Source organism: Hyaena hyaena, unplaced genomic scaffold (genome assembly GCF_003009895.1).
Source record: "Hyaena hyaena isolate Hyena2069 unplaced genomic scaffold, ASM300989v1 scaffold_19, whole genome shotgun sequence".
Classification (NCBI taxonomy): Eukaryota; Metazoa; Chordata; class Mammalia; order Carnivora; family Hyaenidae; genus Hyaena; species Hyaena hyaena.
The window spans coordinates 5,602,449-5,621,655 of NW_024080651.1; the positions used below are offsets into that span (position 1 = coordinate 5,602,449).

Genomic DNA, 19,207 nt, shown 5'->3' on the forward strand with positions numbered 1-19,207 from the left:
TCTCAGAGTACTTATCACACTGTATTATAATATGTGTCTAGTGATACTGAGCTTCCTGAAGGCATGTAATCTGGTTTTTCTTACTCTAAAATGCCCAGTACATTTAAAACTCAGTATTACTTGGTGGTTGTTATTAGGATGGGAAAGCAGGGTCTAAGTGAAGCTACTAAGTGTTAACATTTGAGGAATCTGGTATCTTCATTTCAGCTGGAATATGGGCAAAAGGCAAAATCCTTAGGATAAATTTTTTTTTCTTTTAAAGAAGTACCCTGAGATACACTAGACATTCAACTTTAAATGTTTGTTTATTTTGAGAAAGAGAGCATGTGTTGGGTAGGGGCACAGAGAGGGGGAAAGGGAGAGAATCCCAAGCAGGCTCCATGCTGCTAGTGCAGAGCCCGATGTAGAGCTCAATCTCAGCAACCTGAGATTATGACCTGAGCCGAAATCAAGAGTCGGATGCTTAACTGACTGAGCCACCCAGGCACCCCTAGACATTCAAGGTTTTTAATTTGAAGAAAAGAACCCTCAAAGCCCCATGCTGCAAAAGCACCAGTGTAAGAACTGCCTGTACTTTCAAGATCTACAGCAGACATGAAGTCCTCCCGATAAAAAAAAAAAAAAAAAAAAAGAATGCCAAATCCTGGACCCATCCCTTCTCAAAAGGCCCCAATAGTCACCTCAGTCTTATTAATCAGACCAAGAGACTCTAAATGCCATCAGCTGCTTTAATTCCAGTAATGCTTCAAACACTAGCCAGCAAAGCAGGGACTTCAATAACTAAAGGGTTAAGTGCTTGCTTACCCGCTTACCCAACACCCAAAGTCTCCATACTAGCCAAGTGGCAGAAACTTTAACCCTACGATGGCCACCAATCCTCTTCTACACCAAGCTCTGTGTATTAAGGCATCACTGCTTCTCCACAGAGGTGGCTGCCATTTAACTACTGTGAGCCTTCTGGCAACCGGTGAAACAGACAAGGTTTGTGAGCCATGGATAAAGCAATCAGCAGTCTCTCCAGTGGGTTAGCACATACTTACTGGAAAGAGAAGCAAATACTATCCCTTAAAAACTGACATTTAAACTAAAATGACCACTTTGGTGGAGGGATTATCCTCACTTTACAAAGAAACTGATCCCTAGAAGAATTAACAACCCAATAGCCTAATCAATGTCCAGTTTGTGTCCTTTTCCATTAGAGCAGTGCTTCTGCCTTACCAATTTTACCTAGCAAAACCTGCCAGCCCTACCTCAGGATTGACAAGTGATACACATGTTCCTGTAGTTTTGGGTTCCAACTTAAGGATTAAAGCCAGAAACAGGAGTCTGTACTTGGTTCATACATTTACAAAAGAAACTTTATTATTTCTCCTATCCCTTTTATTTTGTGTTGAGATGAGAAAATCTCTTAACAGATAAATAGCTTTTGCAGGTAACAAGAATGTTCCACATGTAATTTTATGCCAGTGTCAAGGTCTCTGGAAAGCAGACAGGGTCTGTCAACCAAGAGTGGGTATGAATAGGATATGCACTAGTAGACAAACACAACTGGCCATTTATCACGATAGACTAAAAAGGCAGACCCCAGGAAAGATAACTAGGGACAAGTTTTATCACATTCAGAAGGACCACGTACTTTCATTAGAAAGAAAAATTCTTTTCTTTTTAAACTTTTTTCTTTTCAGTCTTTATTTTTGAGAGAGCAAGACAGCACAAGCAGGAGAGGTAGACACAGAATCTGAAGCAGGTTCCAGGCTCTAAGCTGGTCAGCACAGAGCCTGATGCAGGGCTCAAATCCAAGAACCATGAGATCATGACCTGAGCCAAAGTGGACACTCAACCGACTGAGCCACCCGGGCACCCCCAAATTTTCTTTTCTATCAATGGAGGAATTTAGCTATTTCTGACTTCTACATAATTTCTTTCTGATTACAGGTATAATGCACATTCAAATTGTTTCACTAATATTACCATATATACATCACCTAGCACTGCCTAAAGTGAGTACTCCATACACATCAGTCTTAAAAATCATACAGGCAGTGAACACATTTGTTCTGTTAACTACTACACTCCTAGCACTAGTATATGTGCCTAAAGATAAATGCTACATAAAAAATTCAGGGGAGGGGTGGCTGGGTGGCTCAGTTAGTTAAGCGTCTGACTCTTGATTTCAGCTCAGGTCATGAACTCACAGTTGTGAGCTGGGCTATGCACTCAGCATGGAGCCTGCTTGGGATTCTCTCTTCCCCTCTCTTTTTGCTCTCTCCACTTGTACGTGCATATGCACGTGCTCTCTCAAAATAAACAAAAAAAAAAAAAACTCAGGGAAAGTTAGAATACAAATACAAAAATGAACTAAAAAGCACTCATCATCCCTCCCCTTCTTTCATTCTTGTAGCCAAGGTGAAATTATGGGGTACCTGTTTATCCTAAATACAGTGCTAGGACAGCCTAGGTATCATCTGAAATTAACTACTGGGGTGAATGAGCTAGGACTCCTGGATTCCACTTGGGGATCTGCCATGAAATCCAGGTGACAGGGTCTTGGGTTGTCCCCTCTTCCAGGCCTATCTCTCTCTGTATCTATAAAGTAAGGAGGTGACACTCTCACTTCTTTTGGCTCATCTACTTGTTGATACAAGAATAGTTGAAATTCACATTGCATCTCAGTTAAGAAAAACATGTGCTTCTTTTATCAGAAGCCTTATCTTTATCATTATGTGAAAAGACCCACTTGGCTGGTGCTCTTTACCCTGAGAATGACACAAAGGCATGTCTCAAAGGTTATTTAAAAGCAAAGTTTTCCAAGTTACCCACTGATGTCATGCATCATTCTAGGGAACAATGTATAACAGCATAAAGATAATGGTAATGTCTGCTGTAGTTTAAAGATATTACAAAAAAAAGTAAGTGATTTCTCCCTCCTTTTCTTTCTCTTAAATCAATTCCACTAGCTCATTTTCGACACAAGTATATCTTAGCCTCATAATTTTAAGATGGCACTGATTAAACATTTATGTATTAAAATTGTTTTTCTTTCTTTCTTTTTTTTTTAAAGTAATCTCTACACCCAATATGGGGCCTGAACTCACAACCCTAAGATTACGAATGGCACACTTTACCAACTAAACCAGCCGGGCATCCCTAAAATAGCTTTTTACTTTTGTTGCCTAGTATCTGCCAAAAGGTGTTTTCCAACTATTGGCTGAAAAGAACTAGAATTTACTGAAGAAGTACCCACAAGAGGCTGAGCTCTGATGTTCACATTCAATCTTTAATGCTAAGAGTAACCCTTAAAGTTATAGAGTAGGAACTGTCTTCACCTTATAAAGAAACAGGCCCACCTGTAAATAATTTTATCCAAGATTATCCTTTTTGTAAGCAACAACCCCAATACTCAAACCCAGGCTAGCTAGCCTGGCTACCTCAGAGACAGGTTACTGCCCTGAAAATGACTAATGGGACCCCAACTCTGCACCAGGCACCTCTCACACATTAGCTGTGGCTTTTCAGTTTAAAATGGGAGCTACCTTATCTCATAGTTAATCGTGTGTGGGAGAAGCCAAGTCACAACAACTGATGTAGGAAGGTCTAACACCATGGTGAAGAAGGTGGGCTCTGAAGTACAAAAGAAATTGCTCAATTCCCAATTTCACTACTTACAGCTTCAAAATCAGGCTGCAATGTTAGAAACTTGCCACTTTCTAGGCAACTAGTGTAGTTGTTTCCTAAGTGCACAATTAGGCCAATTACAAGCACATCTCATTTTGGAATAGTGAGCATCCCCCTCAAAGTTTTTGCTGACCTTCCTTCACAGAGGCTGTCCGTCGTCTTGTTCTTTTTCTCCCCTTGTGATCTTCTTCCAGTATCTTATCATCAAAGCCAGTCAGTTCAATGGTTTCAGACTGACTTGTGGGTCCAGCTGAGAACCATTCTGGTTCTTCTTCTGTATAGGAATCATTCCTTCTTCGTTCACCAAAGACACGCTTACTATCCCCAAACTCCCTCTGGAAAAGTACACAATCAAGATAAAAAATAAGGTTCTATTTATTTTAAGGCATTTCTACCTCAGTCAAGGTCTTGATGAATTAGGTAATGCCCAAAAATGTAACGAAGATACTAGGCTACAGACTTGAAGGCCCCTCGCACCCCCGCCGCCTCCAGCACTCTCTCTCTTCGTATCTGGCTTAAGAATGGGCTCTGTTCATCCAGCATCTCAAAATAACCTGGTATAAACAAATTGCATTTCAAGTACCTAAGCACATGAGGGGCCAAAGGATCTAGAAGACAAACCCTGAATCGCTTGTCCTTATAGTCCCTCTCTCGATCTCGGTCTCTTAAGTCCCTCAGGTCCTTATCACTAAGTCGGTGATCCTTCTCAAAGGTCCGAGCAGAGATTATTCTTCCACTGCCAATCCTTCGTCCACCAAGCAGACGAAGTCCATCACTGTCTTTTTCCAATGGGCTTCCTGAGTGCCGGGAACTAACAGCGGCTGTCACATGGCAGCCCCCTCCAAAGCTTCGTCTCTGTGGGCTGAGAATAACATCTAAGTCATCTTCTTTCACGCGCTCTCGTGGATCTGGAAAGATGATGGAATGGGAAAGTTAAGCAAACCAGTAGGGTATTTTTCCTTTCTCACTGGGATGTCCATGACCAGTGGTGGTGAGAGTATTGGAAAAGAATTACCACTGAAAGTTACAGAGTAACATGTATATTCTTTTGCTTTTCCTCTTTGGGGCAATAAATGTACTTTATAATGATTTTCCATGATTACTCTCCACAATCCCTTTAACTAAGATCTTTTTTATGTATTAGAAAATATCTTGTCAATTAAAAAACTATAGGTGTCAATATTAGAAATAACTGAAAAGTTAAAGTGTTTTAAAAAAGGTTAAAATGTTTCTTCAACAAATGGTACTTAACAGGTGGATACCCACCAGCAGTTCAATGAAGAACTTGAATTGATACCTGATACCACATATAAAACACAAAATAGATCACAGATCTAAATGAAAGAAAATTTCTATAAGAAAATATAAGAGAAAATCTTTGTGACATTGGGTTAAGCAAAGTTTTCTTAGGAACACCACCAAGAGCACAACCCATTAAAAAAAAATGATAGGGGCGCCTGGGTGGCTCAGTTGAACGTCTGACTTCAGCTCAGGTCATGATCTCATGGTTTGTGACTTTGAGCCCCATGTTGGGCTCTGTGCTAATAGCTTGGAGCCCGGAGCCTGCTTCGGATTCTGTGTCTCCCTTTCTCTCTGCCCCTCGCTCCCTTGTACTCGGTCTCTTTCTCTCTCAAAATAAAACATTAAATTTTAAAACAAAAACAAAACTTCTGCTCTTTGCAAGGTACTATTCTGAGAATGCAAAAACAAGCCACAGAACCGGGAGAAAATATTTAAAAATGTACATATGATAAAGGACAGACCTATATCTGGTACATATAAAAACTTCAAATTTAAAACACAGATTTAAAAATGGATAAATGCTTTGACCAAACACTAAAGAGGGTATCTGGATGGCAAATAAGCATATAAAATGATACTCAAGATCATGAGTCATTAGGGAGATGCAAATTAAACCATAATGTGATACCACTAAACACTTATTAGATTGGCTAAAATCGTGAAGACTGAACATTCCAAGTGTTGACAAGAATGTGGAACAAACAACTCTCATACACTGCTGCCAGAAATTAAGGTGGTATAGCTATGTTGGAAAACAACTTGGCAGTTTCTCAAAACGTTAAACATACATTAACTATAGGACCCAGTCATTTTACCCATAGGTATTTACCCAAGAAAAAAGTGTATGCCTATACAGAGAATTGTACATGAAAGTTTTGGTTGTCAAAAACTGGAAACTCAAATATCCACCAACAGAAAAATGGATAAACTGTGAATTCATACAATGGAATACAACTAGTCAATAAAAAGGTGCAACTATACACCCAATATCATGACTGAATCTTAAAGCAACTATTCTGAGTGAAAGAAGCTACCCAAAGAGTGCACACTATACAATTCTATTTATAATTCTAAATACGTGCTCCCTACCACATCTTACTCAGTTACCCCATCAATGAAAGATAGCAGTACTTATAATTCCAAAAACACGTAGTCTAATATAGTCTACTTGCCACTGCTATATAGGAAGGCCAGGATTTTTCTATGCTAATCATGAAAAACCCAATTGATAAATCACTTTCCTGATAACAACATTTTCCCCAAATAAAACTCTCCGCTAAGGATGAAACCGGCAGCAAAGAACACTGTCTCCAAAATTGCTGCCCCCACTTCCACGAGCTCACCTACTATCCTGCGCACAAGGGAAGGCCGGTCTGAATCCAACTCTTTCTTCAGACTTTCCACTGGTGAGTTCCGCCCTGAAGCTGGATAGAGAGAGGCATGCCACTTTTCAGGGTCCCAAACGCCATCACTATAAATCAAAGGGTACCAACAGTTAGCACTTGCACCCATAGATTATATGTGTGGTCTCATTTCTAAACTTCTTCAGGCAGTAAGTCATGGAAGCCCCTTGCCAATATAACACTTCATGGATACCATCAGAATGGTTAGCTCTTTTAAATCATTTTTTTTTTTTTTTTTTTTCTAGGACAGAGAGAGAGAGAGACCGCGTGAGCAGGGGAGGGTCAGAGAGAGAGGGAGTCACAGACTGAAACAGGCTCCAGGCTCTGAGCTGGCAGTCAGCAAAGAGCCTGACGCAGGGCTCGAACCTACGAACCGCGAGATCATGACCTAAGCGAAAGTCGGACGCTTAACCGACTAAGCCACCCAGGCGCCCCAGCTCTTTTAAAATGAAAATAAAAACAGCTGCAGATGGTCCCTGACTAACTATGGTTCAACTTAAGATGGTTCCACTTTTCAATGGTACACATTCAGTAGAAACTGTGCTTTGAATTTTTAAATTTTTTTTTTTTCCTGAGAGAGAGAGACAGTGTGAGCAGGGGAGGGACAAAGAGAGAGGGAGACACAGAATCTAAAGCAGGCTCTAGGCTTTGAGCTGTCGGCACAGAGCAACCCAGGTGCCCCTCAGTACAGTATTCAATAAATTATGTGAGATATTTAACACTGCATTATAAAATAGGCTTTGTGTTTGATGACTGCCCAACTGTAGGCTAGTTTAAGCATTCTAAGCACTTTTAAGGCAGACTAGACTAAGCTATGTTTAGTAGACTAGTCACATATTAATGTATTTTTGACTTATAATATTTTCAAGTTATGATGGGTTTATTGGGACATACCCATTGTTAAGTTGAGGAACATCTGTATTAATTCAGTAATATTTTGCTGTTTTTCATACAACATTAATAGTCACTTGAAAACCAGTGATCTGGGTATAAATGGAACATCAGACCACAAACCTGGGGGTACATATGGATTACAGAAACTATGCCTGTCCTACACAAAAAATATGCTCCATAATATGGATTAGTTTATTGAAGATTAATACAAGGGAGGAAAAATCCCAGTTTACTGCAGATTAGCATAAGGGAGGGAAAAAAACTTCTCACTAGAAGTAGTGCATGGAATGCTTGGTGAGTACTTTTCCAGAATTTCTATGCATAGTCTTAGTTTTTCCCTAAAGGCTCTTAAGCACATAAAATGTGCGCTTTAGGTTGTATTTCGTTACTCCCTAATGATAATGTGGCAGGTGGGACAGTGTGCAAAGCAGAAACTTTATAGCCCAGTGATCTGGGATAAAATTCTAGTTCTGCCATCACCACCAGGGACCTCCTGGACAAGTTAATAAGCTATGCCCTTCACTATTCTTTTTTTTTTTTTTTTTTTTTAAATATTTTTATTTATTTCTAGGAGAGAGAGAAAGAGACAGCGTGAGCAGGGGAGGGTCAGAGAGAGGAGATACAGACTCTGAAATAGGCTCCAGGCTCTGAGCTGGCAGTCAGCACAGAGCCCGACGCGGGGCTCAAACCCATGAACCACGAGATCATGACCTAAGTGAAAGTCGGCCGCTTAACCGACTGAGCCACCCAGGCGCCCCTCACTATTCTTTTGAATGGACTTCCCAAACCCCAGATCTGACCAGGCTATGCTACATTACTAGCAGGGTACTCTGCACTTATCCTTCACAGCCTATAATGGTGGTAATGATAAACTCTGGAGTATTTGACTGTATCCTTCCACAGATCAATGCTCCATTAAGGCAATATCTGATAGTACCTGACATAGTATTTGCCACCTAACCAGTACCAACTGAGTATCTCTTAAATAAGTGAGTCAACCTCTCAATCTCCACTCCTCACAATAAAGGGGCTATTACATATCTTCTGGTGTGTTGTGAGGATTATTTGGAATTTAAGAATCAAACAAATTTTAATTCTGAGAAGAGAAATACCAGGATGACAAGCTCTTTCCTCTTTCCCTTATTTTCACTACTATTACTAGCACATCTCCACTTAGAATTAAAAGTGAGTAGGGGCACCTGAGTGGCTCAGTTGGTTAAGCATCTGACTTCAGCTCAGGTCATGATCTCGCAGTTTGTGGAGTTAAGCCCTGCCCTGCAACAGGTTCTGTGCTGACAGCTCAGAGCCTGGAGCCTGCTTCGGATTCTGTATCTCTCCCCTCATTCCTCTCTGTCCCTCCCCCACTCCTGCTCTGTTTCTGTCTCAATAATAATCATAAAAAAAAAATTAAAAATTAAAAAAAAGAAGTGACCTTATAATCTTAAGAGGACCATAGCAAGTGCAATGTAGGGTGATTATAAACATTTTCAGACCATAATTTAGCTCTCGTCTTCTCAAACCAAAGCCTTCTACTGCTTATGAAGCAACCCAAGATGCAAAAGGGCTCATCTGAAGGACTGAATGGTTTTTCGTTTGGGGGCAGGAAGGAGGGTGGAGCAATGCTATATGGCTCAGAATCCTCCTTATCAGCCTCCTCGGGGCAGGCCCTTGAAGGACCCCCAAAGCACAGTGCAAAAACTATCACTGACAGAAAAGACCCTGGAGAGGACTTAAAACTGCTTTCTTACTATTTGCCTCTGACCAAGTCATTTTCTAACTTTAGTTTCATCATCAGTTTGTTGAAAGGGAATTAGTTTAGTTGTCCTTAGAGTCCTGTAAAGCTCAAAAAAAAATTTTTTTTTTTTAATTTTTAGGTCTTTATTTTGAGAAAGAGCGAGCGAGCAGGGGAGGAGCAGAGAAAGGGAGACCCATAATTCGAGGCAGGCTCCAGGCTCTGAGCTCTCAGCACAGAGCCCAACGTGGGGCTCGAACCTACAGACTGTGAGATCATGACCTTAGCCAAAGTCGGACACTTAACCGACTGAGCCACCCAGGTGCCCCTCAAAAAAATGTTTTAATGTTTATTTAGAGAGCATGTGTGCAAGAGAATGCACACACAGAAGGAAGGGCAAAAGAGAAGGAGACAGAGAATTCCAAACAGGCTCTGTGCTGTCACACACAGCCCAATATGGGGCTCAATCCCACAACCGCGCGATCATGACCTGAACTGAAATCAAGAGTCAGACACTAAACTGACTGAACCACCTAGGCATCCCTCAAAATTTTGGCTTAATAGTTTAAAGCCAATTAATAATGAAACCAATGAGGACAATGCAGTAAGCTATTTAGTCCATAGTTTATCTGAGATATATTTGTGCAGAAGCCCAAAGTCATTATCCCTGAAATCTCCTCCACTCATCATTCTACCAAAAAACTTCAAAACAATTTTTAAATTACATTGGGTAAACAAGACATTAACCAGGAGGAGCACTCCCCTTCCCCTTCACCCATACCTGTCATATTTTTCAGAGAGGCATGATGGCCTCTGTTTGGAATGAGGGCGTTCTTTTATATCCAAGAGCTCCTCCTAGAAAGAAAAACCAAATGGTGATTTTGAGTAATATTTCTCATGCCACATATTTTCAACTTCTGTTTGTTCTCAGTAATGACTGGAGTGCTTATCTTAAGCACATCACACAGTTCTTATTTATCTATACCCTGACATATTTCAGAAAGGACTGGAGTTACCTCAAGAGTCTTACAAGCAGCAGCTCAAGCAGAATTGGCAAGTAATAGTGATTAGCTTTTTTCTAAAACACAATTCTCTCACAAACTGCCATCCAAAGATATAGTTATAGTCTACGACACTGAATGGTCACCAAGGTATGGAAACTTCAGGCTTAAATAAAACCTAATTAATCTTTCTACTCTTAAATGCATTAGATGCCAATTTACAAGTAAATAGGTATTTTTAACAAGTTCGCAAGAAAAAAAAAGCACAAAGCACACATCCATTTACCATTTATCTGATTTGCCTGTTAACATTTTACTTTAGCATTTGGGCTCTCCATATATATATTTTTTAAACCATATAAGGGTTACTCCTCAATACTTCAGTGCTTATTTCCTAAGAATGAGGATATTCTTTCATAAGTCTCTTATCTGGTTCCAGGAGAGAATTAAGCCCTATAAAAAATAATGAGTGACTAGTTTTTCCATTTCCCCAAGGGTTATGCTTGGCCTGTATCGTTGCAGATGCATAAGAGAGAAGCAAATCCATTACAAACAACACATACCTTAAGGCATAAGGGCTTACTTCTACAGGACCTAGTTGAAAAGGGTTGTCAGTTTTATACAATCAGTTATAAATAATACTTTTATCTAACCTACCCCTCCAGATTCCAATTTGTCAACTGGCCCAATAAGGTCCTTTATATTGTTTTATTCTCCAACATAGGATCCAGTCTAGAATCAGATATTGGTTGTCATACTTCTTTGGAACATTTCTACAACTGGAACATTTCTTTGTCTTTGATGACATTGACATTTCTAAAGAATGCAGCCTACATTATTTTTTCGCCTAAGAGAACGGTATTCATTTTGGGTTTATCTAATGTTTCTTCATGATTAGATTTAGCTTAAAGTATCCAAGGAAGAGAATACTAACCTCAGATATGTTGTGCCTATCTCAGAGCATCATCTCTGGACACCTGTGATATCCATCTGCCACTTAGTAGCTGCCGTATGCAATCTGTAGAAGACTGCAAATATCTGGTCTTCATCAAAATTCCCCCCTAAATTTATCATCTATTGATGAATCTTGCCCAAACTGATCATGATTTCCCAACTCTAGGTCTCTCTCCATATTTACCAGTTAGCACATGGCATTTCACTGGGAGGGCAAACACTAATCCTCCCTTTTCCCCTGTGTGTTTACCTATTATTGGCATGGGCTCACAGAGACCTAGTTTTTCCAATGGTCTATAATTCATTAATGCCCTTAATTATTTAGGGGCTCAAACTGGGAGCCTCTTCAAGTTGTTTCCTGTGTTCTCTGGACATGCCCCATCATTTTCTTTTTCTTTCTTTTTTTTTTTTAAATATTTTATTTATTTCTAGGAGAGAGAGAGAGACAGCGTGAGCAGGGGAGGGTCAGAGAGAGAGGGAGTCACAGACAGAAACAGGCTCCAGGCTCTGAGCTGGCAATCAGCACAGAGCCCGACGCGGGGCCCGAACCCATGAACCGCGAGATCATGACCTAAGCGAAAGTCGGACGCTTAACCGACTAAGCCACCCAGGCGCCCCTGGACATGCCCCATCATTTTCTAAAAAGCCCTTCCTTACTTTCTGTCTTACCTTGTACCCATCCTAGCCCTAGTGTCAGCCATTTTCTCTGAGAAATCTTATATACATTCTACTGTACCAGGCCTCTGCAAGCCTCACAATATAATGCTTGCTGCTGCTCTGATCACTGCTTCCCCTATGGTGGGGTAAATATGGAGGAAGAGACCTACTCTCTCAGCCTATAGGAATCACTGTACATAAGTACACCATGAGTTCACTCAGTGTCTTCAGATACTTGAAGCATCTAAATATTTTCTCTATGATTGCAAAATGCCCTAGGCCCAGATGACATTTTAATTTTTAAAACCAGAATATCAATCATGCATTTGCATTTGGGAAGAAATACCTAGAAAAATTGAGAAGTTGGATAAACAGAATCCCAAATATAAGAAAATATCTAGAGACAGCCCCAAATTCTAAAAAAGCTGTCAAAGCAATGACCTACAATCTTGAAATTATCAGTAATGACTGGAGTCCAGTGAAATCTACAGGGCAAACAAGGTGTCACTAGAGCAGGGTGACACAAATTTGGCATTGGGTGGAGGAAGGGTGAATGGACCAATAGCAGTTATGACGACAGTAAATGTTACAAGACAGAAATCATGAGGATACGAAGGCTTAAAACATTTTCCAAGAGAAACAGGAAAGACCTTACAATACAGGAAATACTTATATCTACATTACAGGAAAAAATACTGCAAAACAATTTTGTTATTAGAAGTAACCCAAAGATTATTTCATATTCCCTTACTCCACCACCCTCAAAATCCAAATACTGAACTAAGAACCCTAGTATACTATTAAACTAAGGGCAACACATTTTATACTTAAATATGTATACTTCCAATATACTCAAATTTCTAATCAATAAGGCTTTGTTTGAAACTTTAAATCCCCGAAGATAATACGGAACCTAAGTGATAGGTGTTTTCCATTACTACTACAGCCGTCCGCTGAAACTCATGATTTTACTTATTTAGGAGTCACCTGGAAAAGACTTAACATTTTAACATAGCCACAAAATATGCTGGAGGACCAAATATTCTATTTGTAGGGAATCAAAAAAAATATTTTCACAAAGGTAACAGTCTTACAAAAGGGAAATGGGGAGACTAAGGAGATAGGATGACAAACTGAATATGGAATCCCAGTTGGGATCCTGAAACAGAAAAAGGACATTAGGTAAAACAAAGGACAGGTAAGTAAAGTATGGACTCTAGTTAATAAGATGTATCAGCATTGTTAATTGTAAAAAATAGACCATACTAACATATTAACAGGGAAATGTTAATTTCTCTATGTTCCCAGTTTTTCTACAAATCTCAAACTGTTCTAAAAAACAAAGTTTACTTCTACCTCATAAACAAAAATAAACTAAACATAGATATAAGAGCTGTAACTAGGGGCACCTGGGTGGTTCAGTCAGTTGGGTGTCCGGCTTGGGCTCAGGTCACGATCTCAAGCTTTGTGAGTTTGAGCCCCGCGTCGGGCTCTGTTCTAACAGCTCAGAGCCTAGAGGCTGTTTCAGATTCTGTGTCTCCCCGTCTCTCTGTCCCCTCCTCCAAGATAAACATTAAAAAAAAAAAAGAGCTGTATCTATAAAACTCTTAGAAGAAAATGCAGGTGTAAAAAGTTGATGACCTTGGATTAGCAATGTTCCTTAGCTGGGACACAGAAAAAGCATAAGCAACCAAAGAAAAAACATATAAATTGGATTTTAAGTTTGGGAACTTTTGTGCTTCAGATGACTATCAACAAAGTGAAAAGGTAATACATAGAACAGGAAAAAATAGATACAAATCATGGCTCTGATAAGGGTTTAGTGTCCAGAATATGGAGAGAACGTGTACAGTTTAACAAAGGGGTGCCTGGGTGGCTCAGTCAATTGAGCTTTTAACTCCAGCTCAGATGGTGATATCGCGGTCGTGGGACTGAGCTCCATGTTGAGCTCCACACTGAGCATGAAACCTGCTTGGGATTCTCTCTCCCCCTTTCTCTCTGTCCCTTCCCAGCCCATGCTCTAAATAAAACACAAAAGATTTCAATAGATTTCTCCAAAGAAAATACACAAATGACCAACAAAAAGCACAAGATGTTCAAAATCCTTTGTCATTAAGGAAATACAAGTCAAAACCATAGTGAGATACCACTTCACGTGTACCAAGTTAGCTATTAAAAATGAAAAATGGGAAAATTACACGTATTGGCAAGGATGTGGAGATATTGCACTGCTAATGGAAATGTAAACCGGTGCAGCTGCTGTGGAAAACAGTGGCAATTTCTCCAAAAGTTAAACACAATTACTATATGACCCAGCAATTGTACCCCTAGGTATATACCAAAAGGAACTGAAAAAATTATGTCCACACAAAAACTTGTACACAAATGCTAACAGCAGCATTATTTACAACAGCAAAAAAATGAAACCCATATGCCCATCAACTGATGAATGGATAAACAAAATGTGGTAAACCCATACAATGGAATATTATTTGGCAATAAAAAGGCATAAGTACTGATACATGCTATCACACAAACCTTGGAAACATTAAAAGATTCCAGACAAAAAAGGCCACATATAGTCTGATTCTGTTTACATGCAACATGTAGAATAGGCAAATCCATGGTCAGGAAGTAGATTGAGGTTTGCCAGGGCCTGGGGAAAATGGATAATGGGAGTGACTGCTAATGGGGGTACAGAATTTCTGTTTGGGGTGATGAAAATATTCTAGAATTAGGTAACAGTGATGGTTGTACAACTCTGAATTTACTGAAGACCACTGAATGGTACACCTTTAAAGGGATGAATTTTATGTATGTGAATTATATCTCAAAAAAAATCTTTTATTTTGAGAGAAAGAAGGAAGTGGGGAGAAGCAGAGAGAGAGAGGGAGGCAGGGAGGGAGGGGGAGGGAGGGAAAAGGAGGGACAGGGAGAGAGAGAGAGAGACTGACTCGCAAGCAGGTTCCAAACCCTTAGTGCAGACCTCAATGCAGGGCTTAACTCCTGAACCATGAGATTGTGACCGGAGTTGAAATCATGGTTGGATGCTTAACTGACTAAGCCACCAAGGCACCACCCAAAAAATATTTTTAAGTAAATTAAACTAAGTTGTTCAGTTACCAGAGGTTAATATTTTCTTTCTTACAGACTTTCTGCTCTAACCACAGACTGATAATGCCAACTACCCTCAGATATATATACGAGTTGCTCAGGTTGGTAAAAATGTTTTAACTTTCCTTCCCATATTATTCCAGTTTTCTTTGTTGACTTTGTATGCTTAACATATACTAGGTGTGAATAAATGTTCCAGCAACTGACTATACAACTTGACAGGCTTGTAAGGGCAGAGGGTAGAGCAGTGAGCCAGTTATACACAGAGGAATTAACCATGTCAGCAGAACAAATGGTGCTGCTGACAAAGTGCAATGGCTAAAACATCATCCACCTGGCTATAGAGGATGAAGAGCCATTCTGTTAACAGGTTGATAACTGGGAAAACAGAAACAGTTGTTGGATTGTGAAAGCTGCTAGAAATAACTTTAAATATCTAAATAAAGTTACACTTACTCTTCTGGAAAGCAGGGCTTCTTAAACCAATTTCATGGCCTCAAGGAAACCATATGCAAAACTGCATTTGTGCAGTTTCTGCAGTGAGCACTCATACCTTCAAAAGATCTCCAGTGGATCCCAAAGAAGTTAAGAAGTGGTGCTTTAAATGGACGTTTCTGAAGATGTGGCCCACAGTACACTTGGACACTTAGGGACAATGAGAGCTCCTCCTCATGGGGTTTAGAGAGTTAGATCTGTTATACCTTCCACCAACGTCTTAAGGGGCATAAGATAGTTATCCCAAACTAAGAAGGTCCTCCATTTAAGTGGGGAGGGGAGAAATGATGAGATAACTCAATACAAAAATTGCTTTTTTCATAGCTGTCCACAGAACATTTCCTGTGTACCAGGCTTAGTATCTAGTATAAGCAGATGACCCTTGGCCCTGACCCCACGGGTCTCCAGTCTCTCAAGAGAAGTGTTCTTGAACCTGCCATTTCATCGAGAGCTCTTAAGAGCAATATTCCAGAAAAGGCATCCCCCTGGGATATTTTCAAAGAAAATCTTCAACTTTGGCTAAAGCCAAAATACTCGGAAAATGTCCACTCTGAGCTGGGAGTGCTCCTTCCCTAGGAGTATTTCAGGAGGGAATGGGAGATTACCCTTTTACAGACTCCTATGAACCCACAGGAATTTACTAATTATCAACAAATTCACTACAATTAACAGCTGGACAAGAGAAGAGTTAATATGTGAGACCTTACTTTTTTTGCACAGGTTTTAAAACCTGACTAGGCAAGAATAAGCTGCTAACTGCCCAAAAGCCAGTTAAACTAACACTGTCCTTAAAGAAAATGTCAAGCTTCCCAAAACAATTTGAGAATTACTAATATGGACACCCACTTTTAATGATCAGTATTAAAGTAAAAAGCAAACGAATGTGAATATAAGCCCAAAACAATAGTGGTTAAAATCTACATCCAGTTTCTTGTTGCAGAAATTCCATGCAGAAGTAGCTGTATGTTCCGATGACATTCTGATGTTCTAGAAGAATTTCACACGAGTCACTGACATAAGATGAAAGGGGAAATATTCTTTACCTTTGTGAGCTGAATTCAATTCACAAGAGTAAAAAGGTCAACTTTTAAAATATTAACATAGATATTTTATTAAGAAATCCAAAGTTTTATTTCATTGTTGATGGTCAAAGCACTCTAGAAGTGACCCAGTACCTTACTAGTGTGTGTGTGCGCGCGCGCAAACACATGCCTGACTCTTCCTAAAGAAGGCATGTGTCCCCAGAACAGTGTCTGGGTTGGATCATCCACCTTTGACTTCCTCTCCCAGCCCCCACCCTCAACACCACCACTAGCATTGGGATTGGTCATCAGGCTCTTAGATGGTTGCTGACTGACCAGATATTCGTTTTGCCAAATCAGAGGACTTTTCTGAAAGGATTAGAAAGCTCTTAAAAATAGATCACAATGAGGTAATGGTACCCACAATGATAGCCAGGACAATGGTGAACTAAGAACATAGGGGGTACATGGGATACATTCCACCATCCCCCATTTATGAACTTTGTTGCTGCAGGCACCATTTTTAACAGTTCTTACAGGTAGGTCAGAATTCAAAGGATCCTGCAGAGCTGTTAAGCAGGACTTCACACCTGGATTCATCCAAGCATCTAATGATGGCTGATTTGAGGCAAAGACTTTCTTCTACTGAAAGATTTGAAACTACGAAAATGGGAATGGGGGGGGAAAAAAAGAAAACTGTGTTTTCTCTGTTGATCTGGCCAATACAATAAAAATAAACCTTGGCTTTTAAATGTACTTATACAACTGATAAAAAAACAATATGAAATGTTAAGCAGGTAAATACTAGAAGGAAACTTAAAACCATTTTTAGGGTAGTGGCATTACATCTTCACTAGGGCTTTCTGGTTTCATATTAAAATGGAAATAGTTACTGTAACATTGAAAAAATAAGTATCTTGATCATCTGAAGTTGGTATCTAAAGAAGATATCTTTTAATATCTCCCTTATTACATCCTAAAGAGTTTTTAGTACTTCCTGTGTGCCAGCTACTTTTCTAAGCACTTGACATGTATTTTCTCATTTATTCCCCACAAAAATCCTATGAAGTAGATACTATTCCACATTTTAAAGAAGGAAAGGATGAGAACCAGGGTAGCTAAGTACATGGCTGAAGGCCACACAGGGTAAGTAAGTGGTGATCCTAAATCAGGCAGTGGGGTTCAATGCCCCTTATCCTTTCATCTTCACGGTTTCTCTTGAAAGAACAAGGAAGGTACATGATACCTCCCAGGAGCTGTGCAGTGTTGGGTTTGTCCCTGCCCAGCGGGACTACCAGGAACCCTGTGCCAAACTACCACATCCTTGGGTAGGCTTCCCTTAAGCCAGCCTCCCTTCATAGCACCCTTCCCTGAATCAAAGGTCCTGCCCATGAATCTTTATGTTAAAGGTTCCAACTGTAAAATGACTAGTTCCTTATCTAGCTAGAAGTTCCCACCATGAGCAAGGAGGAGAGGATACTCATGGGGGCAAGAGCCCTGAATCCCAACTTTTCAAGATGACTTAGAATTGTAACAGGTAGGAAAGAACAACCATAAGTCAGTATCTATCGTGTTGGCAGCTGACCCCTTGAAGAACTTCTAGTTAGCTAGGTTTTCTGAACAGCTGAAACATTAAGATCGTATAATGATTTTTCATACCATAACTCTGCCTTCCAATATAAACACTCTTAGTTTTATATTAGCTTAAGTCTGTAGCTAAGTATGTCACAGAAATGCCACCTGTTAGAAGTTACTTCTGAACTCAGTTTATAAAAGATACCTATGAACTTACCAAATGAGATATCGCTATAGTTAAACCTGATCATCTGACTAATGATTTCAAGCTAGGATTTAGATCATACTTTCTCTTTTCTCAGAGGCTGGACTTCAAGTCTTACAACTGATTCTTGGAAGGCTATGAGAATTACTCAAATCAGTCCACTTCTGATGCCTTTAAAAAAATGGTTTTAAAGCAAAGACATAAACATGGCTGTATCACTGTGACTAACTGCCCATCAGCCACAAATCAGGTGGTGTGCCTCCTCTGAAGATCCCTACAGACACCAAAATGGTGCCAAAGCAATGAGCACACATGAAATTAAACTTAGTAAAGTCCAATCCCTACTTTTTTTTAGCTGATAGACTGGATATGTATAACACTGGTAAGTACTGAGCTCAATGTTAGGAGTGCCCCCTGCTTTTATATACCCTATTTAACTGGTAGGTGATAACATTTGATAAGGAATCAGTGGCAAGACACAGGAGCAAAGGAGGAGCAGCACCAAGTATGTATACCCTAAAATCAATCTGTCCACTCAAGAAAAAGAGCAAGGATCTGAATAGTGGGGCAGTCCAAAGCATTTCTACTTTGTATCTGAAGCAGAAGATGGTATCACCAATAAACTAGTAAAGAACTAGTAAAACACCTCAAGAACTAGTAAAACAAGGACCTCTGGTGAAGGTAAGAAAAATTTTAATGAGTCTCAAAGTCTTTCCATTAATAAGCATGACCACCTTATCGTGTTTTCCTAAATCAATAGTTCTCAAACTTTAATCAGAGTCAGAATTCCCTGAAAGACTTGTTATATGTGGACAGCAGGGCCCTATCCCTAGAATCTGATTCAATACCACTGACATGGGGCTTGATGTTTTGTATTTTTTTTTTTTTTAATTTTTTTTTTTAAATATTTTTATTTATTTCTAGGAGCGAGAGAGACAGCGTGAGTAGGGGAGGGTCAGAGAGAGAGGGAGACACAGACTCTCAGAGGCAGTCAGCACAGAGCCTGACGCGGGGCTCGAACCCACGAACCGCGAGATCATGACCTGAGCGAAAGTCGGACGCTTAACCGACTAAGCCACCCAGGCGCCCCGATGTTTTGTATTTCTAAGAGGTTACCAGTCGGTGCTAAACACTAGTTCAGAGGCCACTCTTTTTTTTTTTTTTTTTTTTTTTTTTTT

At 39.9% G+C, this 19,207-nt stretch overlaps 1 protein-coding gene across 6 annotated transcripts in view; it reads right to left on the reverse strand.

Moving 5' to 3' along the window:
- EIF4ENIF1 (eukaryotic translation initiation factor 4E nuclear import factor 1) overlaps nt 1-19,207 on the reverse strand; it is a 44,233-nt gene that overhangs the window by 20,997 nt on the left and 4,029 nt on the right. For all 6 annotated transcript variants that reach the window (XM_039225432.1, XM_039225421.1, XM_039225425.1 and 3 more), the window contains exons 3-6: nt 9,788-9,861; nt 6,321-6,448; nt 4,297-4,583; nt 3,809-4,010 (exon numbers count right to left, since the gene is read on the reverse strand). In XM_039225432.1, the coding sequence (XP_039081363.1) occupies nt 3,809-4,010; nt 4,297-4,583; nt 6,321-6,448; nt 9,788-9,861 (691 nt within the window). The remainder of the gene's footprint in view (nt 1-3,808; nt 4,011-4,296; nt 4,584-6,320; nt 6,449-9,787; nt 9,862-19,207) is intronic.